Source organism: Labrus mixtus, chromosome 2 (genome assembly GCF_963584025.1).
Source record: "Labrus mixtus chromosome 2, fLabMix1.1, whole genome shotgun sequence".
NCBI lineage: Eukaryota > Metazoa > Chordata > Actinopteri > Labriformes > Labridae > Labrus > Labrus mixtus.
This window is the reverse complement of record NC_083613.1, coordinates 28,467,942-28,484,329: the sequence shown is the minus strand read 5'-3', so window position 1 is coordinate 28,484,329 and position 16,388 is coordinate 28,467,942. Positions and strand designations below refer to the sequence as shown.

Genomic DNA, 16,388 nt, shown 5'->3' with positions numbered 1-16,388 from the left:
AGTGTCTTAGTCCGTGCACAGTATGTGCACCATGGACTAGAATAACTAGATTAGCATGCAGTGCTGAGCTGTACTGGATGAATGAAGGCTAATCCGTACCAGGTAAAACAGTCACTCCTCACTGTGATTTCTTTTGTGCTTTCTAATACATTGAAACTGAGTGAGAAGAAAGAATAATCTGCAGACCAAACTTTAAACCAAAACATTCACACCCTCAAATGCACTGTGGCATTAAAGCCAAATATTGTCCTTTATAGAAGCTCCATTTTTTGTTTTACATTTAGAAGATTATGTAAGCTTTTTCTAACACAGAAAACAACAATAATATGACAACATTGGCGAGCAACAGCTGACAAGAGGCAGCGAGTGGCCTGACCACCTGCTGAGGGTCTGCAACTGAAATACCCTCATTCAACGGACAAGAGCAACGAGGCTGTCAAAAAGTCGCTAAAGAGAAGACAATGCACTTTGTTTAACAAAGACAGCGAGACGCTTTCTTTTCTTTTTCACTGGTCATGAGCTTGATGGCTTCAGAGTGGACGTTCTACACGTAGACAGAACACACTTTGGCTCAGAGGCGACAGACTTACACAACGAGTGAGACAGAGAGTTGTTAAGCGTTTTGTGCTGGTACGTGTGAGTCATGGTGTTGTTGCGCTTTTCCATTAGGATGAGTCCAACTTCTCTTCATGCCATGATTAAACTAGTGGTGATTAATCATGGGAAACCTGAAGGAGCTACACGTTGTGTCAGTGGACTGTAGACCTCAAATTTGATAATCGATAAAATATTTAAGTCAAGTGAAAAAGCCATTTTTTTTAGGTTCAAGCCTTCTTTTTCCCCTTAGTTATTAATAATTTAAGTTTTAAAAAATAACAGGCAAATGAACATATTACTAAAGAACGCTGGATTAAAACTGGGTAAATTCAGTTTGCCATTTTCTGCCAAATATTTTCAGTATTATCTGAGTGTTTTTACATCAAAATAATTGTATTTTCTCTTCTGATGATGACTCATCCTGCACTTACGGGTGTATACTAGTTTTTGGACTAATTAAAAAGCTTTGTCGAAGCTAACAATCCAATAAAATGTATCCCAACATCATGTCCCGCCTTTTATCGTGTGATTGGTTCTAACCCGTTTGAGGTGGAAATAGGTCACGACACATCAGTTCAATACTCTCAATAGTTCTGTTTCACAGGAACTTATAGTGTCAGAGGGGAAATGTGTTGTTTGCCGTTTTCTGAAAAATCAATACTCAAAATCATTGGCTATAGGCCTCGAGGTTGAACTTGTAGGGTAAGTCACGGTGCCGTACATTAAGCGATATGTGGCCAACAATTATTCCACTTTGTGACATTATCCCGCTGTCTTCTGTTTCTCCTTTTATCCTCCTGTCAACTTCGACTTCTGTCAATTTAAGTATATTCACTCTACCCTCAAGCATTCAAGTCTCGAGCACCACCATGAGGACTCATGAAGTGAGGATGCAGTGAGTTAAAGTGCGAGGGAAATCTGATTGTCGTGCCATACTTGTTTATAATTTAAATATTGAGATTTTGCTCCAACAATATCATAAATTGCGTCACACAAGTCAGAATAACCATAACTGTATCGATATTTTATCCCACTTCTAGCGCAGCCCCAGTGAGCTGCATCACACGGTCTGTTTTGGTCTAGAACAAAGATAGAACACTTTTGACTGCAGGAGTCAGACCGAGGTCAAAAGTGTTCTATCTTTGTTCTACCGTGTGATGCACTCCTGCAGGTTGTGTCTACTTCCTTGTTTTGAAGTAAAGCCGCAGCATGCTTTTGTTCAAACACATTGGCAGAGACTTAAGAAGACAGAACAGGTTGGTGACACCTGAAGTGCAAATAAACTATCAACCCAAACACCTGTTGCATCTGTGTGACAGTTCCTTTAGTGCATTACATTATGATATTTATATTTATCTTTTTTTTGATGGATAGAGTTTGGATTTTTTCTTTGCTTTCTTAATTTGACGGGTGAATAAAGGACATCACGCTGCAGATATGCCAATAACATGGTCTTATAAGTTACTTCCATGTTTGTCCCTTTGTCCTGATGAGTTTGATATCTTGTGTGAATCACTTCGAATTGTCTTGTTGCTGTATAAACTTGACTTACATTTTTCAAAGATTTAGGCCTACATGGGGCTAGATAAAATAGAACAGCTATTTGGTTCAACACTCACTTGGTGTCTCTGCTTCATCCACACATTGACACAGTGACACACATACTGTCTTCTGAAGAGCGTTGTCTGAACGTCGTGCACCAGCACCTGTCAGCAGGAGACAATGATTGCTTTGGATGCAGCTCTGTGATCAACAACTAATGGAGCTTAATTGTCTTGAGAATATGTCATGTTCTCAAGATTTCTGTTGTTTTTAAAGATGCTTTTCACTCGTTAAATTTAGACACACGGGAACACAAACTATGCAGAAGAACGCAGTAATGACTTGTAATCAAGAGATGTATTTCAAGTTGTCCTTGTTTAACAGGCCAATTGTTTATACACACCCACACGCACACACACACACACACACACACACACACACACACACACACACGCACATGCGATGTAGCTGGAAACACTTCTGACATTTCTTATCCACTAACCTTAACTGTCACCACAACCTCGTTTTAACCCTTTACTTCACTCTTAATCCTAATCTGGGGGGTTAATCTCCCTCAATCCACATTTTTACCTCTTAAAACCCCCCAATGAAGTCAGGTTGAGCCACAGTTGCCTCCATGCCTCTCAATGACGTTTTCTCCTCCTGCAGAAGATACAGACGAACAGCTGAAAACACCAGCACACACATAAACACACACACACACACACACCCAGAGGCCTCTTGGGGTTTCCTGTGTGTATGTAAAATAGGTTCATTTAGAAACCCGCACACAGTCTCCAGTGTGCTGATCCAGTCCCTCCCTACATTGTCCTTTGTGCCACGGCATTCCTGGTAATCCAATCAGCTACCTGTTTCCCTAGAGACTCAGGTGGAAACGAATATATGTGTATGTGTGATTGTTTGTGAAGCTGTGTGCAGACTGTTCATCCGTCACGTTTTTAAAGAAGTGTAGTTGCGTGTGTCAAGCCGCTCTATAAAAGGTCTGTTGTTGATTCTTCGCTTTGACTTAAAGATGAATGAGCGGGGAGGAAGAGAGGCTTTATTTAAACGCTCTCACACCGGGGAGTCTCAGGTGTTTATCAAGCGTGTGTGTGTGTGTGTGTGTGTGTGTGTGTGTGTGTGTGTGTGTGTGTCTCATTTGCTGAAGCGTGTTAGTTTCTCACAGTGTTGACTTAACAAAATGTTCTGAGCTCTGAGTCATCATTACTTCCCTTCTGTGTAATGTGTGAGCGTGTGAATGCGTAGGACGAGTATTGCTTACTGTTAGGGTTGGATAACGCCGACACTCAGGCAGAAACATGCACGTACTCAAAAAAGAAAAGAGTGTTGATGTTCACCTGTCAGGGTATCTACAGAACATGTGGTTAATTGAACCACTTCTCAGCAGGTGAAGACTGTATAAAACACATTTGTTTGCACTGAAGGGAAATTACTCTGAAGATTTGTTTTCTTAGTTAGCTGCTGATTTGAAAGTATATAAATATTTTATTTAATGACTTATATGATGGAATAAAGCAGCAGTTTTATTCTTATGAAAAGCCACTAGTTACATTTTTTGTGTGCTTTTTCTTATGACTCGGTTGATTGAAAAATCAAATAATTTGACGTATCCTTCCTGTTTTTTTTTCTTTTTTGTGTCTGACTTCAGAAACCTCTTTAAGTGCTTGGTTAAGCCTCTTGTGCCCTCCTGACTCAGAGCTTCTTTTTCTACCGTAGGTGGGATCTGAGGTTGAGAATGACAAAAGCACCCACTGATAACAGTCAAAATACTGAATATCAAAGCAGAGGCATCAAACAAGTCACTTTATAGGTAGATATTTCTGTGGTGGCAGCACTTGAGGAGCTCAGGGCTTAGAATATTGAGGAGTAAGAGAGGAGGAAATGAACAAAGAGAGAGAGAGAGAGAGAGATGTAAAGCCTCTGCAGAGAAACGCCTTGTTTCTCTGAGCTCAGTCTGACAAACACTGCTGTTCTTTCTCTGCTGCATTTCTCTCTCTCCTATCTCCCTTCTCTTCTCTCCCCCCCCTTACCCCTGATCCATCTTCTATATTCCCCCCCTTTCACTTTCTCTTTCCTTTTCATCTTCCAGTCCCTTTCGTGCTGACTCACACTAAATCAAAGCTTCATCAGTGGGGATCGATCCAGTCGATGTCTGTTCATGCTTCTGCTCAGCTCAACCCAGCCCACACGAATGTAGCTCTCCATCTTTTGTTTTGTCTTCTCAGTCTTTTGCACAACACTTGTTTTGCATTATTGTACACAGCAACGCAATGTTTACTTGATAAATAACAAGCACACAACAGGAACAACACCTGTGCTTTATAATCCTTTAATTTAGTTTTTCATAAATTACATGCAACAAAAATGCTCCTTAATTATCCCTATAGATAGTGAACCAAAAACATTTAGAGTCTATAGTTACACTTCTATAACTCTTATCAGAGGAAGGCTCAAATTTCAAATGCGAAAAAAATAAAATGCAGATCATGAATTAGAATCGATTCTTCTTGTTGTTTCATAACTGAGCTGTTTTATGCAAAATCCTGCAAAAGTCAAAAACAAGTTTCTGCACGTTTCTGATTAACAAATGAAACTACATCAGAAAACATGGAAATCTCCCTCTACTGGCTTATTTCTCTCCGTCTCTTTACACTTGGAAGAAGGTTCCCTGAAATGCACCGTCATGCACATAATTCTGTGCTGTGCCAGAAGGGCGGATTAATGATTTGTTCAGCACTAAAATGGTATTGACCAGCACTCAGCGTGGACAAAAAAGGGTGTGAGGAGAGCTGGATCGAGAGTCCATCTTTTTAATGACTGCTGCAACAATACTGTTGTAATTCAACCCGAGATTGGGCCTTTGGTGAGTTTTAAATTGAACACTAACATCAAATTAATTGGCCTTTCAGGAAGTGATTAGTTCATGTCACTCCGCCTGTAACACAGTGTTTTCTGCATGCCGTGCACTTTTATTTTACAGGCGCTGTTTGTTAGCTTCTGAAAACAGGAGTAAAATGCTTTTTACAGACATTTAGTTTGAACTCATTTAGCTTGTACTTTTCAAAACTGCACGTTTACACTTTTATAAGTTACAGTACAAAAGTTACTTTAGATTAAAAGACAACATGCAACGAGGCACAAACCCTTTGCCGAGGAAGGCTGTCCTTAATGTAATGTTTGGGGGCAGTAGCTCAGTCTGTAGGGACTTTGGTTGGCAACCTTAGGGTCGCCGGTTCAAGTCGCACCATAATGGGAGTTTGTCTGATGGCAGGAAAGGTGCCAGGTCACTTCCCGAGTACTCTGGTCTATGTCTCTGGTCTACTTAAAGCCTTAAGGTTTTGTTGTTAGTGTTTTCCATATAATTTCCCATAAATACCATTTTAAAAACTCAATCTTGACTTTATAGTAACTCGACTGTCTGTGTCGGTATTGGGATTGGTTGACAACTTAATTACAGGTGAGAAGTGAATATAAAAAGTGAGAATTGGAAACATTTGAGAGAGGGAGAGATAAACTTTCAGTGCTTCTCTCAGTGCACTTTTGTCTCCCACTCACCTCTTCTGTTCTAAATCTTCCTCTTACCTAACACATACTTTATATTTTGTAACAAAAAGCTACTGTGTTTTTTTGTTGTTTTTTTTTGCAACCCTGGCAGCTGTAGCCTGAAACTGAAACAACATAAGTAACATCATTTTAATACCATAACCTTGCACGGTGTTGCTTAAGATACTGCAGCTAGACAAATGCATTGCTCAACGTTTTGAGTTTCCGGTCTGTGTCAACATGTTGTCATAACTCATATATTATTAAAGCTTCAATCAATGCTTATATTATTAAAGCTTCAATCAATGCACAGCTGGTGCCAAGCTGATTTGAAAGTTCATCAGGAGGTTAAACTATGTTACTGTAACTTCCAATGGATTTCCAAGTTGTAGCACAGATATAAAACAGTGCTTGTTTAAAGTGCATTTCAGCTGTTTCTTTATTTCTCTCCTCTTGACAAGTGACCCTCCTGTTTAGTTTCAGTCCTTCTAACTCTTTTCTCCTCATTTTAAGCTGCAGAGCATGTCATTAGTATCATTTGCCAATGGAGCCTGGCTTTGTTAGAGTCTTTCTATGCTGACACATAAAACTAGTTTTGCTGCTCAGCCTTTTATTTGCCTAGTATATCTTGGCTGACCAGTTTTTTTTTTCCCAGATTTAGTTTACGCAGACATGACATGTAATAAATGGCATGAAACAAACCTGTCACAGTGGAGTTATTCAGCTCAGCTTTAAACACAGCACCTGGACAGGGATTGGCTGATGCGGGGAAGGGGACAAAGCGAGCATTGACACATATGGCTGCTAGTTTGTGTTAACACAGATATGGTCACACACATCACATTCACATTCATATTGTATTCCCAAAAAAAAAAAAAACCTCATTACAAGACTCAAACACACAGCAAATGTCTTTTTCTGTCAACCTGAATTTCTCCTCTCTCAATCTCGTTCTTCCCTGACTTAAGTCTCACCTGGGAGGTTGGGAGGAAACACGAGAAATAACTGATAGAACGTCTGTATTATAACTAGGTCAGAGCCTGCAGCTACAGACTCGGAGAGGGATCAGGAATCCTCCTCCTGTTTTAATAAAGAAGTACAATATGAAAAGAAAACATGTTCGACAGAACGCATGCTGTGCTGGGAAAAGATATGAAGATGTATAGTTTTTACATTACTATTCTGCACATGTCTAGCAGTGGTCTTCGAGCTCATCTGAATCCATGGAGAATATCAATGACCAAAGAGGAAGAGAGTATTCTCTTTTAATTCATACGTTTCTTTCATGAATTTGTACAGAAATCAAGGTTCATATTATTATATTTTTGTAAGATTGAAAAAGTTTGGTTCATACCTAGCCAATGACGATAGATTCATTGTTGATGAGAAAGTTGTTAATATGTGAAAATACCATCATGTAAAACAAATGTACTACGACTAAACGCAGAAAGGCTCAGCCACTCATAAGTCAATTTGTGTTACAAAATCTCTGAGCAGACTTTTTTCCATGCATACATTAGTTATGCTACCAAGAATCCTTCATAGGCCAAAGGATGATGTGAAGATGTGTCGGGCTTCAGGTGGTTAAAAGCTCAGATAAAAGCTCAGCAGAATTTAGCTTCCTGCGGCAGGTTGGTCGCTGTTTGGCAGGATCTCTGTGTTTGTGCTCTGGGGAATCAAGCAACTCAAAACACACTGCAGGCTCATGTTTGGCAGTTTCAGGCCCCAGGCTGTTCTGGAGCAGGCAGCTACACACACACACACACACACACACACACACACACACACACACACACACACACACACACACACACACACACACACAGATAGGCGTGCAATAAAAACAGACAAACACAAACACTCTCATCAGAACACCTGAAACTATTGGCAGACTGCAAAGCTCTTCTATCTCAAAAATGCACACACTGTAAGATATAAGTGTTGATCAGCGTCTTTGCCTGAAATTACAGATGTCAGAAAAGCTGTCATCGGGAGACTGAATGATGCCACACATTTTGTCCTTAACTGTTAATTTCAAACAGCTTTTACTGGACTACAATAAGTTTTACGTTGCCAATGAAGTGGCAAGATCCTCTTAATGTTACAATCCAAGTTTATCACATTATTTATTATAGTAACAATCATTTATTATAATACTTTATTTGTATCACACCTTCCATAAGAGGCGTACTTCAAAGTGATCCAAAATAAAGTGAAAAATATATATAAGAAGAAGAAGATGTAAAAATTCAATTTTGGAGAGATGTCAGAGTTATGGGGCTGCATACAGCGAGGGCTCCTAAGCTGGTGGGGGGAAGGGTTCAGTACCTTTCTCAGAGGCACCTGGGCAGTGCTCAGGAAGTGAACTGGCACCTCTCCAGCTACCAGACCTATTTCCAGATTTGGTCTGGGACTTGAATCAGCGACTCTCTGGTTTTCAACCCAAGTCCCTACAGACTGAGCTCCTGCCGTCAGAATATCGTTCCCTGACTCGGAATCAAACCCGCGGTGAGACCTGGCCGATCCCTTTTCAACAAACAGTAATGTGTTGCACGAGAAGTCTATCTGACCTTTACAGCTCATATTGAAGGCCTTTATTCTGTACTTATTCATTGGCTAACTAAATAAGTTAACTTCTCTCTTCATGGGAAGGAGCACAACAGGTGTCAAACGTCCTGCAGTGTTTGCTTGTTCAGGTCCTTGAATTGTTTTGGTGCTGTACAGAGGGGGGTCTGCCCCTGCTTTCCTACCTCACACTGATTCATTTTGTGCTTCAGGGAAATAAGGGGACGGGTCTGAGGAATGCTAAAGAGACCTTTATCCTTCCTATTATTCAGTGTGACTCAGCGCCAGCCCCCATGTTGGCTCTTTGTTACAGAACAGAGCCTCGGGTTGAGTTGAATAGGTTCTTTTTAATTTAGTTTTAATAAAGGCATGCATAGTTTTTGTTGTTTTTAGGTTTTGAGTGAGGGATGTAAACAGTTAAGAATGCATTGTTTGGATGTGAGCAGTAAGCTGTAAACAGAACCTCTTTTGCTGTCATGTATTTTTTTTAAATCTTCAAACTTTTTTTTTTATCTTCATCCTTTTTTTAAGACATCCCCTTTTTTCATATGAAGATATTCGTCTCTAGAGGCGGTTATGCTTCATTTTTCTATTCATCCATTCATGAGCTTTCACATAAGAAACTTCCAACCAACTTTGCATTTTCTCCCATGACTTTCCCTTCAATATGCTGCTTAGAAACACTATTGAAAAAACACATTTTAAACTCTATTTCAACTATTCAATCCCACCCAGACTCTTTCTGTCTGACTTCATAAATAGATGAGGATAATCAAATGAATTTAACAGAGGAATGAAGCAATTTGTTTTCTGTCAAATGTTGGTGTATACCCCGCTTACTTCCAGCTAATCTAGATAGAAATTTTACTTTATTTCACATTGATGCAGACAGTAGCTTTTTATGATGCGCATTATCCCTGTTTTCATCATATTCAGGACACAGAGAAACCTGGTTTCCTTGTTTACATGATAAATACTAGTATCTCGGTTTTTGATTTCTATATTTAGTTTGTGCAGGTGCCTGTGATGTTTATTTTTTACAACACAAACCGCAGCAATGACACCACTGTGGCTACTGCCAACATTGTGTTCCAGATATGGCGAATCCACCTAATTTCCAACAACTGAAAAGACAAAACTCAGTTTCCTCGTAGTTCCTTTGTAAGAGGCTCTTGTTGTTGCCACCGACATATCTGTTTAAATGATACGTCACTTTGGCTGATGCCTGCGCAGGTAGTCGGAAGCTGTCAGAAACCAGAGTAAGACGTATGCAGGGCCACATGATTCAGAGTTCTCCAGGTAGAAAAATCGGTTTTCTCATAATTGGGAATCGGGCTTATCCTGGTTTCTAAAGTCAGCATATGATTTTAACATTTACAGCCAAGATCTTTACATCACTGGAGCTTTGAGGTAGAAAGGTCAGGATGTATGGTCAATGTGTGTTGTGGAGAGAGAAAGAGAGCTGCCTGAATCTCAAGCTGAGCTCTTTGATTGGTCTGTAATGTTGTTTAATACCGACCTGACTGTCCTCAGTCTACTCCATTATCTCTCAGCCTCTCCTACATCTTTCTTTACAGCTCTCTCTCTCTCTCTCTCGTCTAATCTCACCTCACACTGTACTTATACTTATCCCTTTCCTTTCCTTCTGGCTTTGTTCCATGTGCTATCTTAGTCTTCTTCTCATTTGTTAGAAGCTCTGTTCTTGTCTTTTATTCCCCACCTCCACCCTTGCCCGTTTCACTCCCTCTCCACCTTTGTGTTAGTCACCCTGCTCTCTCCCCCTCCCAGATTACCTCTTCACCTGCCCTCCTCCTTCAGCCGCTCAGTCATGCTGAGATAAGTCCTTGTTCTCTGTTGCATTAGACTGGATTTGAGCCGTTAAAGAATGAAATTAGACGTAGCCCTGTGACCTCGACCCTTTGCTCTTTCCCACTCACTACAGCCCCCAAGACCTCCTCTGTCAACTTAAGACCATTCCCACAGTGAAGGAATTTACTAAGTGGATAAATCGGTCATGAACAAGAATTCATTCGACACTGACAAATGACAATACTTGCAATTTTTTTTTATTTGTGCATTGATCTCATTAAACTGAAAAAAAGGTTATTGTTCCAATGAGGATTGTCACGATACCAGAACTTTAAACTTTGACACGATACCAGCATATAACAAACAATGTTGATGCCAATTTTAATAGAAACAAAAATACAAGTCATGGACACCCAATACTGGGAGATTTCTTTTTTTGGTTTTTTTTTATCCCAAAAACTGGAAGCCATCTCCTGCCCATCGGCCAATTTGCACAATTACTGAAACGGTACAGAAACATTGGAAACTGTATTTGTGAAATGTAGACAATATGCAGGAGTTGCAGTATGGACTCATTCCTTTCCTAAGCTCCTGTTGTGAAAAAGACATGCAAAATATTTTCCTTTTTTTTTTTAAATAGCAACCGATAGACATAACGTTAGCATCTTTATGATACGAAACCAAAAGGACTGTAGAAAAGTCAGTAACTGCGGGCCTTTGAATCTAAATGGACTCTCTTTTTTTCTCTAATGGCAGCTTTGCTTTAAAAGTATGTCTGAAAATTTGTGGGGGGGGGGGTTTAAAGCTTTAGTACTTTTTGATACTATTGATGATTGAAATAACAGATTATATCTGTTCAAAACAGGAGGTATTGAAAAGTTTCAAAGTATTGAAAATTCTGACAACCTTAGTTCTAATGCAGACTTCTGCTTTGTAAAAATAAAGAAATGTACTCACATTTTTCTGTTTTGTAGGGATATCAAATTTACTCCACACCTCAAAGCTGTGTCAAATGTTAATTCCTTTCATACAGAGCCTTATTACTTGGTTAACATCGTGTGTATGTGCAGGTTATTGACAAAGTTGCAACAGCTCATATCTTCAGGAGAAGTGAGGCTTATCAGAAAAACAAATACTTCAAAAAAAAAAGTTACCGTAAACCACTAAAACATTTTTTAAAAATAATTTCCAGCAATAATATATCGTAATAATAATAATACATTTTATTTAAAGGCGCCTTTCAAAACTCTCAAGGTCACCTTACAGAGCAGAGATAAAAACAACAAAGTAACAACACAACGATAAAATAAACAGAAATGTACAGGATGTAAAGGAGTTATGAGAACAGGTGGAGAATGATCAAACTGAATAAGCCAGTTTAAAAAGACGTGTTTTCAGATGTAGACGTAGAGAAGAATGTTCAATGTTGTCTACTTCACTGTCTACACAAACAGCCACAATAAAAATTTGACATTATTTGAGTGTGTTTGTTAATGTATTCACTCATTTCATTCACCTTCACCTTTTTTCCTCCAGGGTGCTGAGGAGGAGCGGCCGTGTCCGGTCATCATGTGCACACGGGCCTATCCTGACCCTGTCCCTGAGTGCCAGCTGTTCCCGGGAGAGGTGGACGAGCCAGAGGAGGAGGTGGTAGACGAGGGAAGGGAGAGGGAGTCAGACAGAGACAGTGCCGTGGAAAGCACCCAAGGGTCAGACACATCAGACGGGCCGATCAGACCGGGAGACAAGGAAGACGTACTGGGGGATCTGTTTTACCCTGGGGAGAAGTGAGTACAGTCCCATCCTTTTTTATTTCTGCTCCTGTCTGACTCACAGTGTCTAAACATACGTCTTTCTGCATCTGATTATACTCCTTGTTTTGTCAAAATATCAGAAATGGAAACATTAATGTAAAATAAAAGCCAAATTCTTAAGGCCACCGCCAGTTGTCCTCTCGAGCATTATTCCTCTCCCCACTGTGTTCACTGTATTGTCCAATAGTCTACGAAAGACCTAAAGTCAAATAGCAGCTAATAAACTAGAGGCTACATTTGTTATTATCAGTGTGAGAGAACTTTAGCCCTGCTTCCTTTACATTTGGAGCACCTGTTATGATTCACCAAAATGAAAAATGATGTGATTTTTTTTCACCACAGACCTCTCTCTGTTTTTTCCTAAGAATTGGTCACACAAGCATCTCTGTGACATCCGACCTATCGACACGTTCTTCAGCTTCTCTGAACGAGGAGCAGTTTGAGGACTACGGAGAAGGAGAGGAACCGGACTACACTCCCAGCAGCCCCTGTCCGGACGACGAGACCCGTACAAACGGATACTCCGATCTCGGCTCATCTGTTCCCTCTAGGTAAGAACGTTTAAGTTTTATCTGCTACTTAAACAGATGTTTGGATGAAATAGATCACAAACAGGAAGCTTACCATATTTACAAGATTTGAGATTTTTTGGGGAAACTCATATTTTAGTTCTGCTGCTGCTGTGATTCCCAACCTTGTCGAAGGTCCTTCTCAAACCTTCCCTGAGATCATGAAGTCATGTTTGTTTGCTTTTCATACAAGTCTCCTTTTGCAAAATAAAACAGGTGGTATTTTCACACAACGCACAAATCTTGGCTGCACGTGTGAACACAAACAGCTGAATTTTTCAACCCAACTTCCCCTGGACTTCCTCTGTAAATCCCCTAGTGAAATGTCTGTGTGAAGTCAGGGTGAGCCAACGTGTGAATGCAGCAGAAAATATTCACATTTCATCCTTCTCAGGCAACCGATGAGTGACTCTTGTGCTCTTTGTGCACATAATGAAGCTGCTTCATTCTTTTCCACTTGTGAATTCAACCAATCAAGACAAAGCAATTTTATAAATGTCAGTCATTATAGTTACAGACATGTGAATAAGCATCTCGGGACGATTTCAGAGGCAGGCTGTCTTGAAATGTTTTAGAAATGGTCATAACCACTTGATTGAAAACAGCTATGGAGTGTACATTTTAATTGTTTTGCTAAAACAAACAGACCTCATTTACTAATGACTTCAATCTGAATCCTTGCTGCATTGTTTAGGGAGTGGCACGGAGGGTAAAAATAGTTCAGGGAAATTGCAGTATGAAGGTAATTAATTACTCAACTAGCTTGATGAATCATCAACTAGCATTTTCTACAGGCCCACTAGCAAATGTTTGGCTGCCCAGTATCAGTCTGCTGACCAGAGGTTGGAAACCACTGCGTATAATAAAAAGAATTCATCTGTTAATGGGCGTTTCTATTGTTGCTAATAGGTTGAGTTATGATGCAGCAGTTCCAGACTCAAGGCTCCAGTTTGTGAGCTCCACAATCATTACCTGACTCGTATTATTCGGAGACTTGACTCCAGAAGTGAAGCTTCAGAGTTTTTTTTTTGCCCTTAAGGTAACATTAATATTCATCAAAGGCCTGTGTTTAATAGGATTAAGTCTCTCGCCTGATAGAGAGGCAATACCGCTCCATGCTCCTTCCACGCATACCAAGCAGACAAAACTCCCCAAATGGAGTCGGCATGGAGATTTAAATTCAAAATGAGGCCTGGATTTACAGGAAGTCTTAGACCGCTCAGCATGGGACAGAAGTTTGACTGACTACAGTACAAAGTGGGTTAAATGTACACTCATATATATATAATGGTGGAGGGCCTCCTAAACCATAAAGGTATTGTGATTTAGATTTAAAATCTCTGGGCTGGGTGTTGACTTTAATAACAGTTAGCTGGGAGGAAACAATGACATCATTTTTATTATGTTATTGGACAATCATTAAGAGTGCCTTCTTGTCTATGTTGACTCTTGAAAGTGATGACGCATTAAAAAAAAATGTCCTACTTTCTTTGGCAAAACATGACTACATGACTTCTTTGTTTTGCTGCCTTAAGTGCCTTTACTTTACATATATCTTCCCCTCTAAATTCTGTAAAACAACAAACTATACTTGGACTGCAAGATATATTTTCAGGTATTCATTTTCTTTGAGCACATCATTTGGCCCAGACAATGTAGATAATCTCATTAATGATAAGAGTTGTACTCTCCTTCTCAATCTTAGTTCCTCTTTCAGTTTTAGTGGCGTTATTTATGTCACTTCTCAAGTGTCTTGTCCTGGCGGCCTCATTTCTGTACACGCTCTGAAAGTAGTTGCATGTTCTCACACGTAATGAAAGCCAGTTAGATGTTGATTTACTTGTTCTGAGCTCCTTGGAAGATAAGAACGCTGTGTGTGTGTGTCTGTGTGTTTACAGTGCTGGCCAGACTCCCCGTAAGGTGCGTCAGCATTACACCGGTGAACTGATGGACGTCTACTGCTCTCAGTGCAGTAAGAAGGTCAACCTGCTCAATGACCTGGAGGCTCGCCTTAAAAACCTCAAGACTAACAGGTAAGTCGAACCCATGTTCACAAAAACACATACAACTCAGTATTACAGAGAATAAACACACAGCAAATTCAAGCTTTTAGTTCAACTTCAATAAGTAGAAGGTGCCTGAGTTAACACGTCTTTACAACGTCTAAACCACCTCAAACCTTTCCCACTGACCACCATAATCTTTTCTGACGTTAGGCCCATCATATCAAATCACAAAAATATGTTTGATGACTGCAGAGTGTTCTGTCACTTTTAGTTGAAATACTGTCACATAATGAAATGTCCTGCAGCAGCTGCACGATGACAAACTCTAAGAAGAAAAGCTTCTCATGAAATCAGGTAGTGAAATCTATTTCTGTGGCAAATTAGTGCTAATAATTCAGGCGGGGAAGAGTAAATTAAAAAACAAAATCTTAACACAAACTATACAAGCTGTCAGCTATGAAATGTATCATTTTCATGCATTACACAGACAATTATGAAGTATTGATCCATTCACATCGGGCTGACTCGGATTGACTCTGGGATCATCTTGCTCTGTGTTTTCTTGCTAAGTATAATGAAATAATAGTGATTTAACACTTTAACACAGGTGTGAAGGTGTTCCTTCTTTCGTTTCACACATGAACCAACATGCCCACAAACACTCATTGATCGTTATATAAGGCTGTCACTCCTGCTCTTACCTCATCACTATTGTAATGGGGAGTCTATTATTGGAAACATAATCCGGGGTGACCATTAACAGCTCTGCTGTCCTACCTGCAAACATGAGTGCCCACACATGCACACACGAGAGTTATCAGAGAACAATAAATGCTGAATAATGTTTTAATTTTGTGCAAACTTTCTGTCTTTGTTACTTGAACTCTCGGCTGACTTTGCATGATCTCTCTGCCTGGAGGAGATAGGCTCTATAATCCAACATGTCTTCATTAATTAGACCCCTGCTTCCCCTTTATGAATAATGAAGAAGTGATGGGCAGAAGTGAAGAATTAGAGAGTGGAAAAAGAGGACGAATAAGAGAGTGAGCGAGATGCTATCGATGTAGAAATGACTTTGAACTGTAAATTTTTAAAGATTGGATACAGACTGAATATGAAGGAGTAGAGAACAGATTTTCATGATGGCGTGGTTAAATACTAAGGCATACGTAGCAGGTTATGTGGATGAATATGAAAATGTCTAAAAATAGAAACAGGCGACCATTTGGATCAATTCAAAGAATTACTTATTGACTCAGAATGGTCAGAGGAAGAGGCTTTTGCAGCGAAGCGGAGTGCAGAATTTAAAGACTCACTAGTGCATGTTAATTTTTTTTTTTTACACGCAATTCATTGAATAGAGTAGAGAAACCCCACACTCAATTGGGGGTTTAATTTAATAATGTGTTAAGTTGAGGGAGAAAAAACAAAATCATCAAACCAAAGTCCTTATAAAACAGACTCTTTTGGGTTAAAGACGTATTTGAAGGATATCGGTGAGTCATGTTCTTCCTTTTTTTGGCTCATACTTAATTAAACCCCGAAGAGGAATTTAGTTTATTTGACTCTGTTATTGAACATGCCTCTAAGACATAGGCCAAGAATGCACAAACAGTATCCTACAGACGTGCACTAAAGGAGAGAGGTCATAGTTAGGAGGCTGCACATGAAGCGCCCGGAGCACTTGGGGGGTTCGGTGCCTTGCTTTAGGGCAATGGCTCTGAACTGGTCCAGCCTCAGGACCCACCGCCAACTCCTTCATGAAAAATCGTGACGCAAATTTCAGACATGAAAATGAGACGCTTCAAACATGACACGTGACAGAGGAAAGACATTTCTGGCACTATTTATTTTCAGGCACACTGTCACGTGGCTCCTTCAGGGTCCTGACTAACCAGTTGATAACCACTGCTTTTGGGCAC

General features: G+C 39.9%; 2 protein-coding genes across 4 annotated transcripts in view; both read left to right on the top strand.

Moving 5' to 3' along the window:
• The window catches only part of misp3 (MISP family member 3), a 138,285-nt gene that overhangs the window by 49,079 nt on the left and 72,818 nt on the right, over positions 1-16,388 (top strand). The window lies entirely within an intron of this gene.
• rab11fip4b (RAB11 family interacting protein 4 (class II) b) overlaps positions 1-16,388 on the top strand; it is a 46,060-nt gene that overhangs the window by 18,900 nt on the left and 10,772 nt on the right. For all 3 annotated transcript variants that reach the window (XM_061060257.1, XM_061060241.1, XM_061060250.1), the window contains exons 2-4: positions 11,614-11,864; positions 12,257-12,442; positions 14,359-14,493. In XM_061060257.1, the coding sequence (XP_060916240.1) occupies positions 11,647-11,864; positions 12,257-12,442; positions 14,359-14,493 (539 nt within the window). In that variant the 5' untranslated portion in view covers positions 11,614-11,646. The remainder of the gene's footprint in view (positions 1-11,613; positions 11,865-12,256; positions 12,443-14,358; positions 14,494-16,388) is intronic.